The sequence below is a fragment of the Rissa tridactyla genome, chromosome 4 (genome assembly GCF_028500815.1).
Source record: "Rissa tridactyla isolate bRisTri1 chromosome 4, bRisTri1.patW.cur.20221130, whole genome shotgun sequence".
Taxonomy (NCBI): Eukaryota; Metazoa; Chordata; class Aves; order Charadriiformes; family Laridae; genus Rissa; species Rissa tridactyla.
In genome coordinates this window covers 76,665,796-76,693,184 of record NC_071469.1, presented here as the reverse complement: position 1 = coordinate 76,693,184, position 27,389 = coordinate 76,665,796, and the positions used below count along the sequence as shown (strand labels likewise).

The window sequence follows — 27,389 nt, the reverse complement described above, 5'->3', positions numbered from 1 at the left end:
TCTAAGTTCCTTTTATAGAAGTCATGACTTTTTCTATGTGTACATTCATGTCAATATTACATATATGTTTCATTCCACAGATAACTAACCATTCCAGGCCAACTTAGCAGGCTATATGGAGCTCTGTGTAAAAGAATCAGTAATTCTGTTGAGACCCATGTCTGAAGATGAATGCATGTTGAATGACTTTGTTGAGTCAGAACCAGACTATACAAAATTTTGTGGGATTGAGTTAACAGTTTATTGAGGTGCAGGGTTGATAAGATACTTAAGTATGTCTAAGCAAAATGTCTTGATTTTGTCTTAATCTTGACTTTTCCATGAAAAAAAATCTTTCTGTAATTGTGCTTTGCCTATTTTTGAAGATGAAAAGAAATGTCAGCTTTCAAAAGATGGCACAACCAAGTGTCTTCATGAACAGGCATAAAAGGCCTAGGCAGCTTGTCTGTTCAGCTGTTGTGGAAAATCTACACGTTGCCATCTTCCTAGAAGATAGCTATCTGAACTGCAGTTAATCTCCTAGATTTTTGCTGTAATCAATATTACTATCGTGTCTTGAAATAAGTGTATGGTTAACCTGATTGACATTAACCTCCTTCTGCACATACATAATACCTTCTGATTACTCTGTATGTGAATATATAATATTCTCCACAAGCGTACCATATATTTGATGAAAATATTTTTTTAAAGCCTGGCTTGTTTCTGTAGGTTTTGCATTGTTTCTTTTCTGTATTAGTATTACCATTGTGCAGGTTAGTTTGAACATCCTACTTTGGAAGACTATCATGTATCAATTTACCGTCTTCATTGAATTTATACAGTACTTCATTTGCTTGTTCTTTAGCAGAATGTGTATTTTGATGAATTTAGTGCTCTGATGTTTTCCTTTTATTCCTAAATAGCAGATTTGTTCACTTACGATTATAAACCTAGTAATTGCTGAGTATATAGTGTCACTTACCATTTCCTACCTTGGAGTCTCTCCTCCAGTGTAAGAGAGAGTAGATTTGCTAATGCAATGACCTGTTTCCCAGCCATTTTCTGTCTTGCAAGGCTGCGATGTTTGCATGTACCGTTTCTCCCGTCATTCCCTCAGTTTAGCAAGGATGTCTGACCAGCACAAACTCAATGGATGTAAGAGTTTCCAGTCCTCCTTTCTTGGTGAAAGCAAAGTACTGAATGAAATGGACACAAAATAAACTCTTTGATAGATATAAAGTACAGGCAAGAACACTGGCTAGCAATTAAGAACTGGTTTGGGGGTCTGAAACATGATTGAGAGAAGGTTAAGAAGTGTGAGTGGTAGATAATCAGAGATAAAAACAGGTAACAACTGCAACAAAACATGGCAGTTTGTATTCCATATGAAAAGGGGGAAGGCAAAAACCTTAATTGTGGAAGTTATAGTTAAAGTTTAGTTATAGAAGGACCAAAATGGTGCTTTAATGAGCTGCCTGATGCTGAGATTATTGTAGGTGACCAAACCCCACCATTTTATAGACAACTGAGCATATCATGAAGAAATCCCAAGGGCTAGTGAAAGAGCTGAGGAACAACAAAGCACCAAGTGTTGAAAACATTTCCGCAGTTATTAAAAGTAGCAAAGGGCAAGTTTTGATTGAAGACTTTCAGCGGAGGTATAATTTGCAGATCTAAAGTAAATTTAAACAGATGAAAATTGGGTTATAACTGAAAAAAGAAGGGCATGTAGAGTACCGCCGCAGATATAGTAAGAAAATATCAGCAAGCCTATCAAAAAAACCCATGTCCACTATGAATAAAGTCTTTTTGTTATTTCATATCAGTGTGGGGCTTGTAAAAAGCGTATGCAAATGACCTCCGCCAGCTTTTGGGCAGCTTATAATGTTATTAGTTTAAACAAATATAGGCAGGTGAAAATGGCAAGAAAAATGTCATCCACATGGGTGAAAGTGAAACTAGTTTTATCATGTAAAGCAACATAAGCACCCAGACAAGCTTATGAGCAGTTTGTAATGATAATTGTGCTATATAGTTTATGTACTAGAAGCATTAATTACTAATAACAACGTAAGGAGAAGAAAATAAGGCACAATCCAAGCAATAATGTGTGTTTGCCTCTCACTTTTATATTTTGAGAAGTTTTAGTTTCAATTACCAAGGTAAAACAAGCTGAAGAGATGCAAAGCAAATTAAAAAGACAACAAAAACCCTGTCGTTTTACATCTGTTTGAGGCCTCAGCACTTACAGTAAAGGAAATTGAGCAATCCTGTGGAATAAAATATTAAGGCACATTTTTTGGGTGGACCAGAGAATGATTGATGTACTAAAATGTAATAAGGAACTGTAGGAGCTTGGTAAAGAAGCAAGTGTACAAATGTGAAACCAAGCACGTTTGAGGCCAGAAGAGGTAGCAAAAAAGTCAAAGAGACCAGCTAAGCGTCTTTTGGAAGCTCATTCTTTTGGGGGCTTGATCTTATGCCAACCAAAGAGAAGAGGGAGCAACAGTAATTGAATGAGTCCTAAGATACTTAATATGAAATACAGCAGTAGACAAAAGATACTGTTGACACAAAATGGAGCAAATTATGAGGACAGCTGAGGACCTTTAGGGTTCATAGGGCCTAGCAGATTTTTTTTATTCCTTGTAATTATTATAACAACAAGCAAATTTTTTATTATGTGTTGTATGTATTAACTGTTTTTTCACCACCAATCAATTAAATCCATTATCTATATTATTATAGGATACATGGCAGGGGGGAATTTATCGAGGACTTTGTAGCAGATGTGACTTATTTGGTTATTCCAAGAATCTGGGATCAAATTTGCAAGCAGTATCCTGCTCAAATTTCTCTTCTAGGCTGCCATGCTCTAGCCCCTTGAAAGCTGCCTGTTATTTCCTACCCATTTGTTATAGCATCCTGTTCTTGGCAATATGCCTACTATTTAAGGTTACTTTCATTAATCAGCCATAAGTTAATTTCTTTGCAGGCAGAATCTCTGATCTCATTATGTTGTCTTTAAAGCTGAAGGCCCGGGGTTGTTTTTTTTAAACTTTGATGTCACTGTAAAAAGATATTCTAAGTTAAAGGACTGTGTCTCTGGGGACTCATTTGGTAGTCTTTGAAAAAGTGACAGTTTGGGCAATAACAAAGCAATATTCACATTTCCGTTTAGAAGTTACCAAATTCAGTGAGTGATGCAGCTGCGGAATGTGGAGCATGTCCTTAAAATAACCTGTGCTCTATGGATTGCCTTGCAATGGTACATAGAAGAATTATTCTCAAAGGCTGCCTGGTCTCAGGGCTAAACACACAATCAAGTCAGTGATAACATGACAAAAGTAATTTTTCCTGCCCTGGGACATGCAATTCTATTTCTAAGGGTTATGTGCGTATTTTAGCTAATAGCTATGACTCTCCTTGTTGTACTGCTTTCTGATTATTTTTTTTTTTGTAGTAGCCAACATGTTCAAAAGTTTATATAGTGATGCGTGACTCCTGTGTAACACATTTGTGCTTTGAGATGTTTCTTTTCAGAACAGGCTGATCACTTTTTTCATTTCTTTTTTCTTTTTTTTTTCCCTTTTTTAAGGTAGATGGCCATTACCAGTACATGGGAACAACAGTCGAACTTGATACATTGCATATACTATGAGTTTAATGTTTTTTTCCATTGCACTTCATTTCCCTAATGCTACCTGAGGTATTTCGAGACATATGCATCCCTGTCTTCTGTCTTTTAGAGTTAACTTCAACTTGAGCAATAAAATCCGGGTGCTTTTTAGAGCATTAAATCTGGCGAGTGGAAATTTGTCATGATGTCTTTCAGGACCACCAGGTGTATGTCAGAGAGTGGGAAAGTTGCTCCACAGGTAACTCAAATCTCTGTGAGCAAGCCTAGTACATGAAGAAGCCATTTGTATCCCACTGAGTCCCGTAATGTTGAGCACATTGCTGAGATTTACACAAGTCCAATCTCTGCAACTGATAAGATGGCTGCAGCGGGGTAGCAACCGTATGACCTGAATCGCTGTTTCTCATGCCTCAGAGGCTGTGGCACTAGTGGGGATTTTGGGTTTTTATTTGTTTTGGTTTTAGCTGGGTCAAAGCTACCGTGAAGGGTGCATTTTATTAAACTAGGCAGCTGGAAAGCGGTTAGGTGGAAGAGCTCGGGAAGGGAAGCCACGTTGCCTCTTGGGTATGGAGTGGAAACACTGGGTCAAAGGTAATATCTTGGCAATGGTCCTGAATGTCTGTGTCCGTATCTTACTTAGGGTTGCCCCAATGCTTTTAGACAGAATTGTTGTCAATGCTATTGATTAGGTGTTCTGATAATCTAGCAAGCTTCCTGATGTGTTAAATTTTCTTCTTTCACGTGGCATTGAGTGTGGAAGAAGTATATGTAACTGCAGAAGTAACTCTCAGTGGACACTACCAAAGTATGACTGCTTGCCATCAAATGTGCTGCACCTGCCAATTCCAATTAGTCATTTGCCAGCCACTTTTAACACTTGCTAGCAATTCTGGGTACCCCTACTAATGTACTGTGTACTTCTAGAGTTTTAATTTATGTTTTTATCAGAAGAGATTACACAAAATGTTTTATTTTCATCAGACATAAAAAAAAGTCAATTAAATTTCTGCTTCAACACTTACAACATGTACTCTTAAAAGCGTATAATCAAACTCAAAAGTGGGCAAAGAAAATATGGACTTCAGGGTAGCAAAATTTTATATTTAAAGCAATTTGTCAGAACAGGAACAAATGTTACATTTGAATTTAGAAGATAAAATTTAAAATGTGTCTTGGAAGAAAACCTAATTTCACTTAAGCTTCTGATTTCTTTTGCATAGTTGTTTGATGGTTGTTTTATGAACAAGTTCGTACTGTGGAAAATATTATCAAGTTTTCAGTGTACTTCAGCTTGTGCTTTGAATCAGTTACAATGTGAGAGGAAGGGTGTGATTTTTCGAGACCTCTTCCTTTTTCTTGGTGTGCCTGCATGTACAGTAACAACTTCCACATTTCCTATTTTCCATCGCCACGAGCACGGAAAAGCTGTTACTGCAGATGAGATCAGGCGGCATGGCTAGTTTTGTCTAAAGGGCCTTGTGTGATGTCCCGCCTAACCACGAGCTCCTCCCACGCTGCCATCACAGAGGGCGGTGGGAGGGCAGCCCAGGAGACGGCACCCCAAATTCCCATCGGTCAAAATAAAACCTATTGCAGCAAGAAATGGGTTAATGATCGTATCTCTACTTCGGCAAATGCACAATAAAGAGGTAGATTAGTGGAGATGAAAAATTTATTGCAAAACTGCCACAGTATTATGAAAAACAAAATGATTTCATTGAGCAGTAGTTCTGTTACCATAATCCTAACGATAAACTCCGTTACAATAATAATAGGAGAAAAACTAATTGCAGTGAGGACAGGACAAATCTTTTTTAATCCTCGTTGTCATCTCAACTAAATCCAAACCTATTTGTATTAACCTTTGCTGACAGAGTCACATGATGGACATAATTTCTTGTAATTTACCAGCAGTAGATCTAACCTTTCTTCATCAAATATTCATAAAGGCATGATTCTCAATGATTTTCTGTCTCTTTTCATATTTACAGCTTGTTGTCTTCTTCCTTTTTACTATAATTTGAACACAATTGAAGTCAGATGGAATTAAATTGCTTTAGTGGCTACAGTACCTGAAAGCAAAGAATAACTAATTGAAATTTCTTACAAGTAGAGATCATGCTGTACTCTGATGTGAATGCGTTAAACAATCCAAATGTCCTTGCCTTTTGAGGGGGGAAAAAACCAACCCGGATTAAATGGCACCAGTTCTTGTCACTTGCATAACTGTTTAAAGTGTCTGCGTGTCATGTATCTGCATAACAACACGCATGGAATTGAAAGCATGTAGTTTTACTGGATCCTTGGACAATGTATTTGTCATGAAAAGAAACGCTGCGGCCTTGATTCCTTACTTAGGTGGAAATAGGAATAACCGTTGAACTCAGTTCAATTATGCTAGTGTAAAACTGATATAAAAGGCTGAAGATAAATCAGTTTGATTAAGGCAGCGTAGAACTGGTATGAGACTTGGACTGTGCATCTTTTCCCATCTAAGATGTTTAAATCTGAAATATAACTATATGCTAGCTGTAGAGTGACCGTACTTCCAGTGGATTTTTTTTTAATGAGGAAATAAGACGCAATACAAATATAAGGTGTAATCGAAAATATTAAACAGAAATTCATATACTTAAAGTATTATAATGTGAGAAATTCTCAGAAATACTTTAGACTGGTATATTTGAATTTTAGATGACTAGGTAATTGTTGTAAACATTCTTTGCATTGTGCTATGAACAGGAACTGTGCCTGTAAGTAGCTCTAATAGACAATTTGGTATCACCGTGCTCATTCTCTCAGAATAGATAGTTGATAAGTGGAAACAATATAAATGATTTAAAATAAGCATAGCTTTAAAATGCAGTGCTTTTTGAGTAAGCATAAAATGCATAGGCTTTTTCTTTTTTTAAAGGCAACACTTTTTAAGAAAGCATAAAATGGGATGCTTACTTTGTCTTCATCACTTTGTTGTCCAATTCTGGGCGCGTGCCAGCCAGTAACCGAGCTGTTTGGACCTTGCTTAACATTTTTCAGGTACGGCTGTCATTCTTTTTGTGAGCAATCCCTACTGTCTAATGCGATGAGCTGCTGAGAGCCGTCAGCTCCCATTTTCATCACTGAGAACTGAATGTTCAGCACCTTCTAGCATTAAATCTCTAGGGAACAGAGGGTTCTAGCAACTCCTAAGTAGTGAGATATTGCTGCAAATTAATGAAGAAAATGTCTTAAAGATACATTTGTCATAACTTTTATTTTTGTGAAAAGTAGAGGGGGTTCTGTTGTTTGTGCCAGGTTTCTGTATGGCGATGATCAGATGAGGAGTACTGATGAAAAACACTTGTTTCTTTCCTCAAGCCAGTTGTCATCTATGAAAAAGTGGATGAAGAGGCATTAACTGGTAGAGCAATTAGTGAACTCTAGAAGGAAGTGTCTTAAATTCGTTTCATCACAGAATTACATTTCTGGAAGTTTTGCAGTTATGCTAAGCACACCTGTAATCTGTATTTCCTGTAGCTTTTCAGCATGCTTTTTTCTTTGCCTATGGCATCCTTTGTAGGGTTGGATTCTGATTTGAAAGTGCATGGCCTGTTAGTGCCAAGGTGAGTGAGATAATGGAATGGTGAGAAGAAGGAAGCAGCAGTAGTAGTCTGATGGGAAGGAAGCTTGTCCAGTGGATTAGGCACCATACAAAGAGCAGTGAAGTTCTTGACTAGTTCACGCACTGATTTCTCATGCATTGAGAGCACATTGTTGTGACACCAGAAGGGAGGTGGGAGGTATTCAGATGGAGCAGCGATGAGGGCGCAGAAAGTAGTTAAATATGCAGTAGAAGCAGATGAGCTTACAGGTAAATACCGTATACTGAAGCAGTTGATATGTTTTTATCACAACATGAAGTCTTCATTTTACATTTCATATCTTTAAAGTTAGGTGTGGAGGTTTTAAAGAATTTCTTAACTGAAACCCAGTGAAATGCTATGGGGAAAAATGCAAGAAAGCTGTCTTGGAAATAGAACAAGTTATTAAAAAGGCATAGAGAATTAAAGGAAGTTGTTACCTCATTTCAAATTTGCAGAGAATTAGAGCATATTGTCGTTACAGGTTATTTCCAAGAAAATTTATTTCCTGGCGATGTTCCTATCACCTGATTTATGGCAGTCAGAAGGAACAAGACAATTAAAAGTTACTATGCCAAAATTACACTCTTCTTTAGCAGACATGAGTTTTGACATAAAATTTGAGCTTAGACTGTCTTTGTATGTAGAGAATTTGTGACTATCAGCAAAATTATAATGCTCATGGTAATTCCAATGGACAGTAGTGAATACTGCCGTGAACACTGTACAGCAATTGAAACTAAGTGCTTCAGATGAATCTCAGACACTTCAGTTTGTATAACTGTTCAGCTAAAGAGCATGAATACCAAGTTAAGCAGTCTGCTGAAAAACTTGACCTCCCATCAGTCCCTTGGCAAGGGCAGGAGGTTATTGGGACTAATCGAGCTGGTCTTGTGGGTAGCCAGTGAGCCCTTATGGTTTCCCAGGTGACCTTGGTCCTGTAATGCACTGTAAAGGACTGACTTTCTCCATTAATAGTTTGTTTGTGAGAGCTGAAAAGGTGACTTGTAATACAGCTTGCTTTTTCCTCATTCTTCCATAATGACATTTTGAACAAGCAGATACTGTCCTTTGATTCAGTGTGACCTTGTACGTTTTGGTGATTTCAGGGTGCTCTAAGAGAAATGAAGGAAATGAAAGAATAAATATGCTGTTTACTTACATTTTCATATCTTGAATATTTTTCATAAATTACATGACAAATTGTAGTATTAATGAAATATGTGTGTATACGTACCAGTACCAGTTCTCATTTCAGTTAAACCTATATATATTAAAAAGTTATACCTGTCTATGACAAGTGCAAGAGAATGGAGAATATGGATGCTTCAAAAGGTTTTTATACCCCGCATCAGGGTTTTTCTCTCCATAGTGATATTGGGTTCAAAGGCTAAGATGATATTTTTGGGACTTTGACAATAGAAGTCTTCGCTCGTCTTTCATTCTTCTGGAGTATCCATTCCAACTAGAATGTATAATTTTACAGCACGATGTAGGTTTTGAAGTCCTACTCAAAGTAAGCTCGTTAAAGGATGGTTGTGTAAAAGTTTGAGCATCACTATATTTAGGATTTTTGTGTCAGCTGTTTTGACTTCTATCACAAGTTACTAAATTTTATCCTTTTATTCCTTGTGCTAGCTGTGTAACTGCATGGTTTCCAGGCAGGAATCTTTTCTTGATTTGAAGATGTCAGAAATGAAGAATATTCTGTTCCGTTAATAGTTTGTCCCAGTGTGTGATTGACTTCATTGTAAAAAAAACAGGCATATTTGAATTTCTCTGAGTTCTTTTTCAAATTCCAGCTTCCTCTGCTAGACAAGAGAGCTTTTTCATAAAAGATATTTTCCTTCAATCTATCAGTTTTAAATCTGATAAGTGAAGCAAATGGAGTTAATCATTATCTCATATTTTCCACCTGTCTCCACAGTCTGTTTTCTCTGCTCTCTTCAATGTACTTCTAAAAAGCTGGAAACAAGGTTATTCCATGTTACTCATATTAGTCTACCTTGTGAAATACAGAAGGATTAGGTACTATATTGGGAATTCATTTTGAGTTATCTGGGATAATATCTACATTGTTTTCAGATGCAGTGGTTTTGAGCACAAACTCATCCACTTTCCAGTCATCTTTCTCCCTGTCATTGCATATAGTTCTAAAACACATTTGGTCCTGATCACTGAGTGGCCTGGCAGGACTCACTCCTGTCCTCATATTTTTTAGCCGTATCAGTCTCCGTGCTGTCTGCAAAAATTGTCAAGTAGCTGATCGTTGCCATTTCCTTTCAGAATACTGATGAAAATGTGACTAATGCTGGCCACTGTATTGGTCTCTGGAGGAATCCCTTATGGGGGTCACCATTCAGTAGCGATTCCCCATTGATGTTTATCATTTTGTTACTTGATAGCCATTACTTACTGGTGGTGTATGTTCTGTTGACATTCAGTGCTACTTGGGAAAAAAAATCATTCACTAGCTAGCATAAATCAACTCATACTATTCTTCCATAGTTTCTTCTAGTAACTGAACTTGTCGTCTTGAAGGGTTTGTCCAACAAGATTTGTTTTCCAGAAAAAACATACTGATTGGCGTGCTTTATGTATTCATTTTATCTGTCAAATGAATGCTATACCAGCTTTCCTGTTGCCTAACGATATGCTACAGGGCCTGTAGATACCTGGATCACTCCATTTCCCTTGTCATGATAGTCGCAGTCTAACAGTCTTTATAATTTCCTGGATTCAAATCAACATTACTGGGCCACAGGGCTCTTCATTCTGTTATAAGTTAATAACACGGCATAGTGCCAGACATTACTATGTCTAAGAGGGCTGGCTGTATGCAAAGATGGGTTCTGTTCTTTTTTTTGTGTGTTCTGGAGCAGATTGAGAAAAAAATGGGTCTGAACACTGCTAAAAGCTTCCTGGCACAACCCTAGCTGTCTTCTACCAAGTGGGTTTTTTACACTGGTAGAAGATTATTTGATTCCTAAAATACAGAGATGCAGAGGATAACATCCATCCTTGTTTCTGAGTGAAAAACACAAAAGGTAGGCTGTCAAACAAGATTTTTTAGGCCCCAAAAGTTTTTATGATGTAAAGTTGCTCTCTTGGAGGTATTCTAAACCTTCCAATTAGAAAGGTCACAAATATCGCTATAAGATTGGTACCTGGTTTAAATTATGAGGCAAATGTAAATGAACAGTATTTTTCTAATGTCTTGTCGGGGAGGGAAAAAAAGGAAGAGGTGTATGGAGCAGTCCTCAAGGACTTGAGAAGAACCTGCACTTACAGTGTGATTTCACCAGTGTTTCACTCTGGCTAGAGAGACAAGCCAACAGCAAGTAAACCGAGCCTGGTAAAGTCATTAAGGAACGCTTGGAAAATGGAGATCAAATTGGTATCTGCTAACAGAAAGTAGCTAATGCGGGCCTGTGTCATGGTTTAGGCAGGCTACATATGAAAGGATTATGTTTAGATGTTTCCAAGGGAAAACTAAAAGAAAGCAACAGTGTTCTACGTGCTCAATAGGGGTGAAATGCTGGAAAAGCTAAAGTGAAAGTGGAAAGGACAAACTCTGTAGGAGAAGGTCTAAGAAAATGGGCTTTTCGCCTTGCTGAGGAATGTCATTAACTTCCCTAGATGCTCTCACTGGCACTTCAGTAAGTAGGAGAGTGTGTGAAATTTCCCTGTAGAACTGCACATATCTGAGAAATAAAAACTACAAATTAATAACTCCTCAGGAGTACTTAAGAAAGGAAAAACGAAGAAAGGATGCAGTGAAGCTTTTAAGCTTGTGCCGAACTTGAAATATATTTGAAAGTTCTACGGAGCTAAATGAGATTTAAATATGTGACTATGCATTTTTCTCAGTCCTGACAGAAGATTGAATCAGGTCCTTAATTAACTAATGTAAGAGGTCTTTGGAATTCTGATGTGTTTTAAGAGGAATTATATGACTGAGTAACGTGAGAGTAGCATTGCAGGTCAATCAGCAGATTGCAGCATCTCTCATTAACAAACTTCAGGTTTTGTAGCCATTTTATGATAAAGAATTAGTCAAGAGAAAGCACATAAGTGTTTGAGAAAGGAATTTGAAATGTGCTTTGCAAATACTAACAAAATAACCCATCTGAACTGATCTTAAGGCATTGGCACCATATGCTTTATTATCGTTAGAGTGTTCCCTATGGCAATAACTTCATCCAAGAAGAATTTCAAGAGTAGTTGCATTATCTATTGAAAAGCAATTTTTCAGTTTCTATTCAGGCAAGGTAGTTTTACGAATAACTCTGGAGTTTACTCCGAAGGCCATTTCAATCGTCCGTAGATCTTATGATATTATGTTACCTCCTTTCGTTTCAAATTCACGGCATAAGAAAGAGAAAGAATGACATAAATTGGATGTTAGAAGAGTTCTGAAGATAGACATCAGAAGAATTCAAGAGTAAGAAGAGAACTCAGCATTATTTGTTATTTTCCATCCTAAAGTGAAAAGAGAACAAAGCATCAAAAGCATCAGCAGTGAGAGATAGCTCAAAGCCAGGACTATATATCAGAGCATATAAAACAAGTGAGTTGGCACCACCGAAAGGTCTAAAGTCTTAGCCTGTGGTTTAAAGTCATTGATATTGCAGTCAGAGTCTTTACACCACGGAAAATAATATGAAGAGCTATATGCGTTTTCTGCAATAAACGTTTTAGGTTTTACCTACTAGTAGCATTCACTTGGGTGAACGAGGCTTCATGGTGCTGAGAGAATCCAAGTCCACTGATAGAATGTTGTAAATCAGAATGTTGCACTTTCTTAAGCACTCGTGGAAATGATGTCTGTGAAAGTGGGACAGGATCAGATGCATGTAGTTTATCACATGTTTAAATTGGTTGAGTGCGATCATGTTCCATAAAGGAAAGTGTTTTCCTGTCTAATAATTTTAAATCATCCTTCAGTGTATACTGGAATTTTAGTTGGTATTAAAAATACTGCAGAATTACATTAATTGCAAAATTTTGAGGTATAGTGATGCTGAACTTTCACACAGAATTTCTTCCCTTAATGCAGTCGGGAGTAAGTAAAGAAATACGTTTATTCGCATTGTATTTGGGCGAGTCAAAGTAGGAAAGGATATTTAACGTCTCTATAGAATGTTTTCAGTTATTTGAAATGCAAAGGGTAAATAGAAAAAATTCTGAGGTCTTGTTTGGCAATCAGAAAGATTTACTCCACTTACAGAAGTAGAGAAAAACCATATTGAGCATACTGTTGCCATATGATTTTTATTTGTTGCCTGAATGTACCGTAGCATTTCCTGGGACACCAAGTCTGTTTCTCTGCCAGCAATGGTATTTTTTTGGTGGTATATTTTTATCCACAAAATGCCACTGAATAAAGTAGCAGCCGTGGAGAAATTCTGCAGTGACTGAAAAGTGATTAGTTAACATGAGGCTTTCTTTTTTATTCCTAAACTAGTTTTTCCTTTTTTTGAGCCTCTCTGCCTTTCTTGGATCTGCTTTCTCATTTCCCTATTATTTGTTCCCTCCTGCTTCTGTTTGACCTCATGTTGACCTAAAGGAGACTGTGTTTTAGTCCATAGGATTGCATTGCTCTTATAGTATTAGTTCCAATATGTGTTATAAACATTCTGGTTGCAGGCTACAGCCGAGGTGCACAACACAGGGAAGACAATGTAGTTTTGCAGCACAATAAACCTTTTTTTTTTTTTTTTCTCTTCTCTAAGCCACATAGGAGTTCAAGGCCGTATCTCTTGATAGAAAACGTGGTGTTAGCTCCTTTTATATGTTTGTGAGTATATATGTATCTACGTATAGAGAGAGGTATATATGCACACATATGTATTCCTAGCACAAGTTATGGTGATAAGCAAGATCTTAATTTCAGTCTGCAAATAGAGAGTTAGCCTTGTGATTGTTTGGCTTTCCCGTATGGTGCTTGCTGTCAGCCCATCGTAGTTCCCCTTTGGCTAATGAAGCATGCAGAGTCACTGGAATGGACCAGAGCTCGGGAGAGCTGCGTTTAATAAGAGTCTGAGAGCACCAAGACAACACGGTTCCTGGGGCAGGATCTCCGTTTGGTGTTGCTCTCCCTAATAAACTTACATCAGCGAAGGACTGCTGCGTGTAAAATCGTAGATGGAGACCTTCTTGCAGAGGAGTTACTACAAATATCAAAGGTCTGTGGTTCCATTCTGCTCCCAGGTGCCACCCTTGCTTTGGTCCTAATGGAGGTTGTGGGATTTTGAGGATGGGTTGTGTTCACAGCTTCGGGAGTGACACAGGAAACCTTTTGGGTTCCATAGCTTTGATGTTGGAAAGATATAGCCCATTTCTGTCCAGTCTGGTTTAAGGATTGAGTAATGTGGTTACTGTTACTTGCATTCAGTCGTGTTTCTTTTGATTTTACTTTCCACATATAACAAATAGGCATTTGTCATACAGCAGTTGATTTTTATTAACGTGAAAGGTTGTCTTACGGAAAAATGCACACTCAACAAGTTAAATGTTTTAGCTTTCTTGCAGAAGGGCAGAGCCTGCAAACCCCAAAGTTCTGTGGAAAATGTGATTGCTTGCTTTAAATGAGGGGGCATTAAACAGAAGGGCCATCCTCCCACAGCGTCACCTAAAGCCATCCTACATTTACATTCTTCCTTAGCTATATGACATCCACATAAAAGGAGAACAAAAGATAAAGTGGGACAGTAAATGATGCCGGAAGCGTCATTAACTTTTCCTGTGACGTTCTTTTGGAAGATGTACTGTCTTTCGAAAGACGTGCCATATGCATGGCTCAGTCCCAAATCTTCCAGTGGTCTAATACCGGCAAGGGAGGGCATCTGTAGCCCCTTGGGAAGCAGGCTGGGGAGATTTCCTTTTCTCCTCTTTGCTGGTTTTTATTTCCATTTCCTTTTCCTCTCTTTTTCTCAGTCATTTAATGCCGTGCTGCACAACAGAGGGGAGCATCAGGCCCCAAGTAAACACCCAATAAAAGAAGTGGGGGAAGTTCACAGCTCCCTTGGTGCTGTTGCGTCCGTCTGTCTGGTTATGGACTCAACAAGATAACCATGCATCAATTTACATTGTCCAGGCTATCTTCACCACCAGAAGTGCTTGAAACCTTATTTTAATAGAAGCTTAGGTTCTGGAGAATACTGTAAAATCTCTCCAAAGGCTCCAAATCAGCAATTCCATCTGTGTTTCTGCAAATGTAGAGGAACAATGCCCCAGCTGATTATGCAAACAGAATGAAAATAGTTATTTTAAAAGTGCATAAAATCAATACTGTGGGGAAAACAAGTCAGCTGTGTTTATACTCGGTGTACAGCAGACATTTTGTTTCTTTGTCTGAAAAAATCATAGGAAAGCAAGGATTGCAAGTGAAATAAAACAGCCGATCATACAGTGCAACAGAGGGGACTGGAACATCAGATGCCTCGGCAAAGGCTTAGAGCATTTTAGGTTCCTTTTGAGAGAATATAAATTATATTGAGGTTGATATATTTCTACCTTGTTTGAAGTCAAAGCCAAATATTTTCAGCACAGGGGGAATAACTCACATCCCATTTCTGATCATGAAAAGTATGTAACTAAACCCATGTCTGTGGTGCTGAAAATTTCCTCCTAAATGCTGTTCTCTTTTGGACTGATGGGATTTTTTTGCAAGTATTGGAATGAAGGGGTGTGTATATAAATATGTATAAATGTGCTTCTCATGCAGTCAGGACACGTTGCTTGTATACATATTATTCTAAAAACAGGGAACAAAAGCATCTGAGGAACGGGGCTGAAAGGGAACAATCCGTAGACCTATAGGTTAAATTGGATTTAACTTCATCTTTCAGCAAATGCTGTGCTATTTATTCAGTGTTTCTCTGGGGGATTTCCCTACCCCCTGCACTTTATATAGAGAGTAGTGATGTTTCTTAATTAAAAAATCAAACAAACATGGAATGGAAGCTGCCCCACACAGCCGTTCTCTTGTGGGAATAGGAGGCGCACTGATTTGCTCGTGGACTGTTTCTGGGTCTGTTGGGCAGAGGCCACAAAAGAGAGGAAAGTCTCCGTCTGGGGAAGTCAAGTTTACACCACGCATCCGATGCCAGCGCTGTTCCCAGCAGCTTTACAGTTGCTGCAGTGCCATCTACTAGGAACTCCCCTTTGGTTGGGTGGAGTTGGTGAGGTAGATCATTGACCGTCTCATCAGAAGTGTCTTTTGGGTAGAATCCTCTTTATTAATTCACCCACAGTAGAGATGAATAGATTAGATAAAGTAGCTTCTTGTGCCCTCTTTTCTTCCCTTCTTTCCACCTAGAGCTGGAATGTTTCTGAGGCTTTGTAACTGAAGATACCTTGCAGCAAATCTTTATCCATTCCCACAGTTTGTCAGCTAAATAGTTGAGAAAGGCCAAAATATGTTTTTACAGATTTCAATTAGTATTGTAGTCAAAAAATTTGAAAATTTATTTAAATTTCTCTCCAGTTAAGGCAAAGCAAAACATTCTTTAAAAATAGTTTTGTGAAGTTTTCCCATATTTCTACAAATACACGTGAAACGCGATGGTGCACCTCTTGAAAACTCCTCACAGGTGGACTCCACCAGTGCTTTGGTTGCTGTTATTTCAACATTTGGAGGGTATTAACAATTTATATTTGTCTCATACTTACCTGATTTATGATTTGGGTAATACTAAAAACTCTGTTATTTTCAAGTTCAAGCAACTGTCGCTTAAACCTCTTTAGTGTCAGGTTCATTGATCTCTCTCCTACCTCTCTGTGGAACAGCAAAATGCACTCTGCAGGCCACTGTTAAAAGATATATTCTGCTCTAGATTCACTTTGTAGAAGTACACACAAGGACAATGCTGGCTGCTGTCAGGCTATCCTAATATGTCACCCGTGATGCCTCAGGATATTTTAGCAGCATCCTCATTTCTGATGGAATTGAGGCCTTTGGAGGCATAAAGCTCTTGGGTCAGTGACCATAATCTTTGGTTCTGTAGCAAGGGCCAAATGCATCAGTGACAAAATTCATTGTCAACTTTGGAAAGAAGCCGACAGGAGAGGTCTTCTGACACGCCATTGTGTGTGTTTGTACTTGCCTATTTGTGCAGCTGATACTAGGTTTTTTCTTGGATTAAAATTTAACTGATATTGCCTCCATCCCTTCCTAAACCTGGCATTCTCTTTTCAAGTTTCTTATCTGGAAACAAACTCATTTTGTCCCTTCTATAAATGCAGTTCCTGGCCTCAGCCATTACTTATGGCTGGGCACACTCTAGTTACAGCACATGAAAGAACATCAGCGGTGACTTAATGGAAATGGGACAGACTCCTTGGGAATACACTGGGGATTAGATGTTCAAAAGAAGGAAGCACTGCTCTCTTCCCATCTGGCCACTTCATTTCACCGCCTATTTGGGACCAGTACTTCTGAAATCTGGTTTGCAAATTCAATTATTGATATAATTTGTTTTGTTCTTAAAAGGCAGAGTAAACCCGGGAAGGTTTTAGTTGTGCAGAGTCACGGCAGGGAACAACTGAAAGAAATACTCTCTGCCAAGGTTGACAACTTTCTGATTCGTTAATTCAAAAAAGCTAAGAAAATCTTTGGTATAAGGTTTAGATTGGACTCAATAACTTCCAAAATTCTAGTTTTGGCATGAAAAAATAGAATTTTGTTGGTGATAAAGACAAAGTATTTACAGCCATACGACGAAAACACCTTCATATTGTTATATTTCAATATATTTATATTTTCTCCATCCTGTGTTTTTTCAGGAAACGGTTGTTAGGGTACAAATTATGAAAGCTAATCATAATACCAAGTGAAGGACTTGTAAATTATTGGCTTGGTTATGTTTTAGAGAGTTGAAACAAAGAGATGAGAAAACATTCCACCCTAACCCTGTGTCATAATGGGGCATTAACTAACCCCCATTTTCCAAACACCGTTCTATTTTGGTGAAGTTCCAGCTGAAATACTGATTTTGTATATGTTATGTGTTATTTCCTCTAAAATAAGCCAAACCAGAAGTCAAGATTTCAACATTTTTTAACTATAAAGAAGTTTAGCTCTAGCTCCTGTAAATCTTGTATCTTGGAGTAGGTCTCCAGAAAGAGTACTCCTGGGAAAGCATAGAATGGTTTCCCTCTCTAGAGCTGATCCAGGCTGGAGCTCTGTCCGTGCAGGACGAGGGCACCAGTGACGTAGTGGCTGTTGTACGTTTTTCTCTGAAGGGGAGACTTGCTGTTTCTTCAACTGTGTTTATTTTCATTGTTCTTTGAGAACAACGTGTCCCTTTTCCCGCATGGCAAGGTTGGCTACCTTATACCTCTGTGAAACCACACACCTTTTGTTTTGTGCCTTTCTACAGTTGTCTCAGCTTTGTGCTGAGCTCTGGAATTCGATGCTGGGTACGCTAAAGCTCTAGCGGGGTTGCCTCAGGTATGACATATATAGTCACCCTGGCCACTTGACCCCCGTATTGTTCCTTGTGGTCAGGAAGGACCAATGCAGGCTTCAGGTGTCCACCTCCAGCGACAGATGTCAGAGGTCAGCAGCTCCTAACTGGTCAGCTGGCAAAACGCCCCATTCATCATCACTGGTATCTCATGGACATGCCAACAAATACATCTAGCTGTAAAATTGTTCTCAACAGTCTACCTGGTGGCCTTAATCCTTAATCAGTGGTCGGCAATTTTCATTTGTTACCAGGTACTGTGACCAAACAGGTGTCTGGAGCAGAAGAAAACTTAAAATTAGGCATGTTGTAATTTCTGAAACTGCTGGGGCTGGAATGGGCACCCAACTGGAAAGCAGCTGCTTTTCAGATTTCTCACCCCCGTTCCATTTTGTCATGAATTATATTTATCCCTTCCATTTTTCAACTTTTCATGAAGATAAATGAAAGTTTAGTGCCTCAAATAAGTGGGGTGACTTTTTCAGTCCTTTTTAGGGACTTTATCCCAGTATCCTGTCCATGTCCAAAGGGGAAGAAGAATGTGTATTTACGGCATCAGTTTGCGTTTTTACTTTAGAGTTTTTCTGTTCTTTACTGAGCAATTTGGTTTGATAAAACAGATATTTTTTTTTTGTTTCTGTGGCAACTTTGAAGTTACAGAACATCACATCTTGTTACTCCACAATATATTAGCTGACTTCCAATGCCAATAATTTAACCACCATTGTAAATGGATAAAAACATCTAAATTGAGTATCCCTTGCTAAATTTCACTTTGAGAAACTGTATTCAGCTTATTTCATTCCTTCCATAGTTTCTTTCGGGTGTTTTTTATTATTATGCTTACTAGCTCATGTCTATTGTGAATGGTTTCTGGAAAAGCATTTGGATTGAAATCTTGGCCTTGTTGAAGTCACTGGAAGTTTCAGCTCTGACTTAAGAGGTACCAGGTTTTAATTGTGACGCATTCATCAGCAGAAGTAAATTTGTCAAACCTGTCAATGAGATACGCAATTTATAAAAAAAGAAAAATCAAGGTTAACTTATTTGAGTGATTGTTCTCAAGTATGTAATGTCATATTTTCTCTGTGCTTTGCATAACAATTCAGATATCTGAGCACACACCGTATTCTTTTATACGTGCTTTAGCAAGTAAGAATGTGAGCTTGAAATGACACAGGGTGATCCTAACACTGAGATTAGAGTCACTACACGTAGTTTGCACAAAAATTTCCAGGTGGAGGAAAGGTTTGAAGGATGAGGATGAAAATATCCAAGCCTTCAAGCAAAACTCTATGTACCAGGTGCCTCTGCTGTTAGGATTGGTGTTCACCCAGCAGAGCTCTGTGTTGGAACAGCGATAAGCCATGTTTGATCACAACCAAATTTGCAAAGTCATTGTGAATCTCAAGAATGGAAGATGCTGTCTAAAGAAGCTGCTATTGTTACTCAGAACTGCATCCATGTTAGCAGCGTTGTATCATTAACCACGTTGTATCATTAACATCATTAACCAATGTTAGTGTGGATTCATGCATGCATTTGTCTTAGTAGGGTGAGCCAAGCCCTGTTTTTACCTGGGCCATTGTTTTAAAAGGTACTCTGAAGTTCTGAATAACAGCTCAGTAACACCTTTATTCTAGTATGAATGAAGGGAGGAAATAACTCCCACGTAAAAGGCAGTAATTTCAGGAATGCTGGAGGAAGCAGGTATGGGTGAGTGTGTACTTCGGTACATGCAGCGCCAATATCCCATCCTCCCTTTCTGACCGTATCAGTAGCTGGGGAAGATGACCAGACCCACGCTCCTTGACCAACCTTATGAAGTTCCACGTGATCTCCATTGGTCTTTGGGCTGCCAGGCGTAGGCAGATAAATTAGTACCATCTAGGAAACTGGACTATTCTCATCATGTCCTCACTCTTAACACACCTTGCAGTCTGAGCCACAAATTGACCCCTATTGATCTGATTTGACTGCACCTCTGTGGAGTAGACAAACAGTGCAGTAGAATCCAATCCAGGGACTCTAATTCATAGCACCTTATTTAGCTTCCTAGGTGATAATTCTTATTTGCATTAATCACATTCATCAGCAGAACCCGAGGCCGCCTCCTGGCTCATATGCATTCCTGTTCCTGACAGCGGAACAAAAAGGTATCTGCTCTGAAAAAAGAGTGTTTTAAGTATATTGATACATGATACTAAATAGTTGCAAAACTTAACTGTTAGAAAGAAGACTGTTTTTCAAATCAATGGCTCACGCATTACTGTAAAATATATCGATTAAAAACAAAGCATAATGTTGGTCATTTAGTCAGTAGAGTGATGCAATACTGAAATAAATTTATCCTTTGACTTTTGCATTAACCTTTTATTGACTGCTTGCATACTCATAATTAACACATACTTTAGCGAGCTTGGTTAATTTTAGCATCGTGGTCGGTGTCCTCTAATGTAGCTGACACCCTGATCATCAAAATGTCAGTGCAGCCAGGGGCCCACCACCAGGCAACTGTCTGTCGCAGTGGATGTGCACCTGCCCGGGGTGGAATTAGCCACCGTCCAAGGGAAAGAGTCCTGTGTTGTCATGCAGTTTATAAATCTTTGTCATGATTTAGTTGAACTTATATTAATATTCAGCTATTGGTAGATATTAATGAACAAAGTCCATTTGGCAAAAATGGAGATAAAGGGGATCAAAAGTCTGTGAAGTTTACAGAAGAGATGTGAGAATGTGCACCGCAATGGTAACTAAATGTTCCTTAAAAATGGGCTTTTTTAATTGAAACTGGCACAGGCCTTGATTGTTTTAGCAAGAAGGTAGGGACCATGGGGTTCGGTGCGTTCTGCACGTTTTTAGAGAAATCATCCTTTGTTTAATGTGTTGGTGAACACAGATTATCAAGGTGTTGGAACTAAATTGCTCTGAAATGTATCATGGCAGTTTTTCTGTTCTCCTGCAAATAAGGTATGAAAGACGCCTCTTGATCTGGCATCTGTTCTGTATCTCAGAGCATGTGTTATTTCCACTCCTGACACATTTTGTGCTTACAATATACACAGATTAGATCTACTCTCCTTTGGAGATTTGACTTTATTAACTCAAATAACAGTTTTTAATTAATATATAATATTTTAATTAACTTATGACAGTATAAATCTTGGTACTTTCCCCCTACCACCATACTTTGATGTTTGCAGTGTTTCCCACATGGAGCCTCATAAATTCTTTTGTATCTGGGAAAAGAGAGAATTTCTGTTTATTCTGAGTAATCATTGCTAACTTAGGTTAGCTATCTTTTCCCAGATACAAAGGAATTCAAAATAATTCTGTGCAATTATTTAACTGCCTCTGATTGTCCTGCTTCAGATAAAAACGTTGCTATCCTCTTGCAGGATCTTCAGGTCTGTTACTCTCCTACAAATTAAAGACCATTGTAGGAACCATTTTTCCCACAGAAATTTATTAAGATCAATAGTAATACACTTATCTGGAAAGGACCGGTTTTGCTTTCTGAGTCAGAAAGCATGTATTTGAATGCCTGTGTTCAAGCTAGTGGTTGCCATTCAGGTGAATTGCTTAATGAACTGCCAGGTGCAGAGATGACTGCTTAGGACCCGGCCCCATATCTTTAAATATGAGCATCTTGAGTTGACTTTGACTGTCAACTTGAGTTGACTGTCATTTTGGTCAAAATTGGTGACTCACAAAATGTAAAAATGTAACATTCACCGCTGTTCTTGCTAGTGATATGAAGCCAAGCCATAGAAATCCCAGACAGAAAGACAAAAGGACCTATGGGGTTGCAGAACTTGGAATATTAAGGCACTGGTTTACCCTTTTTTTTTTATACCTTTGCAACATACCGATGCATTTCTATCATCGGATTTGCATAGGAAGTCCAAGGACCTGACACACTTCCATTCCTCTAATCCCTCACGTGGAATGTGATATGGCTAAAACTTCCCACGTGCGCGACTGCCTGGAAGTTAAGGCACATGCTTAGTTGTGGGGTGACCTTCCAGAGACGGCTCTGCTGGTATGAAAAATAGAGAAGGGAAAGTAGCAACTAGAATAGTTGCTCATGGGCTGTTCTGTCACAGCATCACTGTGACTTCCGACACACCTACAGCGACACAAGTGCCCAAAACCCAAATGTGATGGCAAAGTTGGGTCAATCCGTTTGTGTGAGAGAGCAAGTGGGGGAAAAAAGAGACATTAAAGGTAAAAAAGGGGCTCTGAAATCATGAAGAAGCTAGAAGCTGGTATTTTTTTCCTCTCAGTGAAAATTCTGTTGTTAATAGCAGATGTGTGAGAAAGAGAGAATGTTCATTATTATAAGTTGAGTTTTGCAGGCCACATACTATGCCTGCAGTATTTACCGGCTGAGCTTCTTGATTTGTCATCTGCAATAATCTCTACATGGTTAATTTATCCACTTTTAGATTGAAATGCTTAAACTGGAATATCTTATACTACCCAGCAAATTGAGCGTATTATTTTGTGCCAAGACAGAAAATAAAGCAAGATTTTAAAAGCCTTATGGAGTTATGCTGTAATTAGTTTCAGCTTCCCCTGCATATTAATTTTCTCCTGTTCCTTTATATAATTTGGAAAATGTCTTCAGAACATGATGGCACAATCAGTTAAGTACCTCTCAGAACTCATACACTAAACTGCATTTGCTCTAACAACTATTATAAAGCAGCCGGCAAAACAAATCCTCTGTTATTCTGTACAGTGCAGCTTATCAATGCAAACAGTTTAATATTTATGCTAAGAGGATTGTCACAAGTAGCTTCTGTTCCTTTAATTCTTGTTTTAAATAAATAATGAGAACATTTAAACACATTACTCTTCCCAGGGCCCTGAGGTCGGCTAATCTTATTATTTATGAAGTGATGTGCTACATAATAGTACTTAGTGCATGTTAACAGATGCTATTATCAGGGGCTGATGTGGAGAGCTGAAGATATATTGGAATGTTATGTGTTAATACTGTCCTTGTAGTGTAATGTACGATGGATTGAGTGCCCAGGATGCTGGTGCGGCAATTAACCACACACCAACATGGGTGTAAAGCTGAAGTATGTTTTCTCATGGGGATTACGCTGCCATTAATAATTCCCAAGAGAAGAAGACATCTTTCATTTGGAAACAGTCTCTTCCAGAAGGCCGACGGTGTAGACAAGGAAGTTGCATGTGTAGACGTTTTTAGAGTTCATTTTACAGAGATGAGGGAGACATACGTGTTTAAAACAACTTCAAAATTGTTACAACAATTACGTGCTCTATAGAACATGAATTTTAAAAAATGTCTTACAAGAGAGAAAAGTGTATTTCTACTATTTGCTTTTTATGTCTTTGAAGAACTACGTAGACCTGCAGTATCTACCAAAATGGCAGTAATGCGTAGCATTCTTCTTTGTTGTGTCCCATTGCAAACGTTAACTAATTAATCAGCAGCATGCAAATTGTTTGAGGGGAGGGGAAGAGGGAGGGGGAGAAATCCTCCTTGAACTGTGACAATTTTTTTGATGCAGCATGTTGTATTACAGCCTAATCTTAAGAGATGTGATGGTTACCACTTATAAAACTTTCCTCTGCAGGCTGCAGTTCAGCTGAATATTATAATTAGACTTCATGAGTATTGATGAATAATCCATTTAATAAAAAACACTGTAATTTAAACATTTTCTCTGGGGACTAACATACACTAACCTCTTAATTTAATTTTATTGAAGTTTTGCCCACCTATTCATCATTGGAAGTTGTTATTAACCTCTATTTCCATTTATCTTTATAGAATTTTCTCTTTTTATATTGCCTTTTTCAGAGCTAAGCAGGTTGATACACTTGTAAATCTCCAGAACCTACAAAGCTAGTCCGGCTTCTTTAATATTGTTTAATCTATCCCCTCTGACCTTAATGCAGTAAATTCAGTTTAATCTTTCTCAATAATCTAGTAATACATTGGAAACCAGCAAACATTTAAATCTGATAATGGTTTAATCACATGCTTTAAATAACAGCTGAGATAATGAAAAAATAATTCACCGTATAAAGGTACACTAACTGAGTTTTCTCTGTGATTGGCTTTTTGAGAAATCCCTACAGAAAATACAAAGCCTACAACAGAAATCAACTTCACTGTAAATGAACAATCCATTTGGTCAGAAGATGTCGTATTTCTTTTTTATTATCATCTTTCCCTTCCAATTAATGCACAAATGTATCCTCGCTGAGTATTCAGTTTCTTGATACGGTTTTACTGAAGTAGTTCCTCTGCTTACCCTTCCTTTCAGATGCCAGTCAGAAGCGGCAGAGAGCTTGCCAGAAGACCAGAGACCAGAATGCCATCCCTTCTGGACAGATGATGAACGTAATATGCCTCTACCATATGATCTTGAAGAAGTAATTGCTAATCTACAAAATCTTGTTCAGTGGGTAGAGTAACAGGTGACCTTCCAGCCTAGAATTATTGATGATAATCATTTTGATAGAAGCCTTTTAGTTTCAAATAAATCTTTTCTGCTTTATGATGCCTTTATCATGTGTTATTTTATGTGTCGATGCAGATTTCATCAGTCTTCACACAGTACCTTAGTTACGGTCTCATAATAAAAAAGACCAGGCCCTAAATCTACAGAAATAGGTAGCTTTTAAGACCTGAAGTCCAGAACACCAGCCTCAGTTATTTCCTCCTCCACTCTTAATTCCCATTGACCCTTCAGCTCATGGATATCCGTTTCTCCACAAGTTCCCTTGACATCTAAATTTCAGCTTCCACGAGTGCCTAGAACTGCCTCTGGCCTGGCAGGTTTGAGCAACACAAGGTGCAGCTCACACTTGTGACAAAGCAGAATCCACGATCTAGGCATCCTAATGAGATGGCAGTTTGGGGTGAGCCTGCTGGATAACTCCGGGATAGGCCTGTGCACACAGTACAGTGACTTCTTCATCCACTAAAATAGGCAGAGGTACAGGAGACGGTAGATAAAGTCCTTTATGCAATGGCTCCTTGTTAGAGCATTTTTTTTCCAGATGAGGAACTCTGGAGGAGCATCCTGACATAGATCCCGAGACTTGTTTGCTGTTTTCCATCATGGAAATTGAGTAGTACTGGGAGAGATTTCCGATGTGAATCTACACCTCCTGGGCTCCCTGGAAGTCAGAATTTGGTTCCTAACCATTGCTTTGTTTCTGCATGTTGTGAATCCTATTCTGGGGCCAGGTTTCCCAGTGCATTCCCTGAAGAGCTGATGGACCTGAGGAAGGGTTTTCATTTTGGGTGTCAGGTCACCTGACGGATTAGGTTTAGGTTGGGTGATACTGGGCATTGCAGCATCTGTGTTGATCTAGTGAGATCTATGAGGAAAAAAAAACCAGAAGACTATGAGAAATGAAGCTGTTTGTGATCTGTTTGGTAATAACATGCTATAAAAAGAACAATTCTGTGTTGGATGATACAACGCGCTCCTAAATAAGGGAGAGATTTTTCATTTAGTTCTGTTGCTATTTTAATTTGAACTAGTCTACGCCTTTGCCATAAAAAGCAGAAGAAAATCATATTATGGTGAAACAGTACTCGGTCTGTATTACCACTACAAAAGAAACCAGTAAGACTCAGAGCTTGATGTTGCCACCAAGAAGTGAATACGCCTCCTGTGTTAATCTTCTGTTTAAAATCACTGCTGAGGCCAGGCTTACCCAGAGCATACCAGTATACTGTATTGGCAAAGCGCTCTGCGCGTGGATGAGGCTTGTACTGCCGAAGACTGTGCTTTTTGACAGTATAACATATGCCAGACCTCCCTGGAGCTAAAGAAGCTATGCCAGCAAAAATTCAGTTTTAGCCGTCTAAAACTGTGTCCACACCTACCAGCTTTTGCCAGGACAATTATATCAAGTAGGGATTGTACCTCTTAACCTTTGACGTAGCTATGCCAGCAAAAGTATAAAGACCTGCATCAAGCATTTTCATTGTGGTCCTGGCCTTTTGCTAAAACTGTTAGCCACCCTGTAGAATGTAAAGACTCTCTGAAGAATAAATTATTATTTAAAGTAGGTTTGATTATATTATAACCTTGATCCACGCATTTATCTCTTATCTCTTGTGCCACAGATTTCTTAACATTTTGAAATACTCTGTTATGGGCATAGCTTTTTCTTTCCTGCACTAGCTAAAGCTGGCTTTACCAGTGGGCAAATGGCATATATTTGGATTAATGCCACACTAAATGCTGTTTACTTTGGAGATCACGTAGAGAAAAGCTAGCTGAAGATGTGGGAATTCTGCTTTTGAAAAGGCATTTCTCACAGAAACAGCTATTACTTTGGAAATGAGCGAGATGAATTCAAACAAGCTAATGATGTAGCACTGTTAACACAGCGTTTGAGGGGATTGTTTGTTTGTTTAGGCTGTTACTTTATGATTATTTTGTGTTTAATTAGGCGCTGCTAGAAACCATGGGGATCGCAGTATTGAAATGAATCTGACAGCCATAAAAGGTAGAGAAGGCACATCAATGTTGTAGTTTGTAGCTGAAGTGGAGGCATAGCTATTAAAAAATGATTGGCAAATAATTATTTCCAGCAGTAGTGAAAAAACCACTGGGTTTTTCTTGTATTAGGAGGCTGCTGGCAGCAATAGAAATTTTTAAAATGCATGATTCTAGGTCTTGTCTACGGTGAAGATTTAAGCTGGTGAATTAGCTGAACTAGTACTAGCCTCAGTACAGTCAGATAGCACTCATTTAAGCCATGGATAGCACTCATTTAAGCCATGGATAGCAATGTCAATGACAAATGAACACCTCTGGAATGGATAAGACCTAAGATTCACTGGCAAAATGCCAATAATGAAGTGGTTAAAAAGGATTAATGCTCTGTGTTGCATTCCAGTCTCACATCATCTAAATCAGTGCAACTTGATGGAGTTTCGCTGAAATACAGAAGCATAAGAGATTTCATATCTCCAAAGCCCACAGGAGTTGACAGCAGAGACATGAGTAAGGTTGATGGAACTGTTTGAAGTATGTAGTAAAGCCAAAGGGTACCCCAGGAGGAGAACATGCTTGAAGGTAAATATCTATTAAAAAACTGAGACATCCAGTGTAAATTATTGCTGTGTTTGGATTACGTACTAGAAGCAGACAGATACTTCAAAATTTTCATTATTTTATTCAAATAGTTATAATTTAGCTCATGTTGCGACGATACTTTAGCAATCCCTTTATATCCCAGCATTAGATAACCCATTACCATTTTGGATGAGCTGAAAAAGACAGCCTCTAATGGATGTTCTCTGTATAGCAACTGTTTGCCAAGTCTGGATGCTCTAGAGGCATGAGGACCAAGGTCAGTTTTTTTCAGGGAAGAGGTGAGAGCATAAATTAGCTTCTAACATTAGATTCAGTGATTCTTTTTAAATGGTGACGTTCACGACTTTGCTTACATTTACTTTTCATCAGCTGTGAAAGAATTAAGGTAAAATAGTTCACTTGCACGTGTGTGTCAGGCTAAATGGATTACAGAAGATACAGATCTGTTTGCCTGTCTGCACTTGCCTTTAGACAATATTCATCACTTTTACAAAAGCTACTGACTAAACATGGAACCAATACAAATGAAATGCTTGAGGCAAGGGCTTTCTTTAAAAAATCTGATGCA

General features: G+C 38.5%; 1 protein-coding gene across 6 annotated transcripts in view; it reads left to right on the top strand.

Annotated features, from left to right (window-relative positions):
• FTO (FTO alpha-ketoglutarate dependent dioxygenase) overlaps positions 1-24,256 on the top strand; it is a 249,992-nt gene extending 225,736 nt beyond the window's left edge. For 5 of the 6 annotated variants that reach the window (XM_054198315.1, XM_054198314.1, XM_054198313.1 and 2 more), the window contains one exon: positions 24,023-24,256. In XM_054198315.1, coding sequence (XP_054054290.1) covers positions 24,023-24,094 — 72 coding nt within the window. In that variant the 3' untranslated portion in view covers positions 24,095-24,256. Of the gene's footprint in view, positions 1-3,580; positions 4,287-24,022 lie in introns of those variants that run through there. The other variant, XM_054198312.1, reaches the window with a different exon arrangement.
• The last annotated feature ends 3,133 nt before the right edge of the window (positions 24,257-27,389 follow it).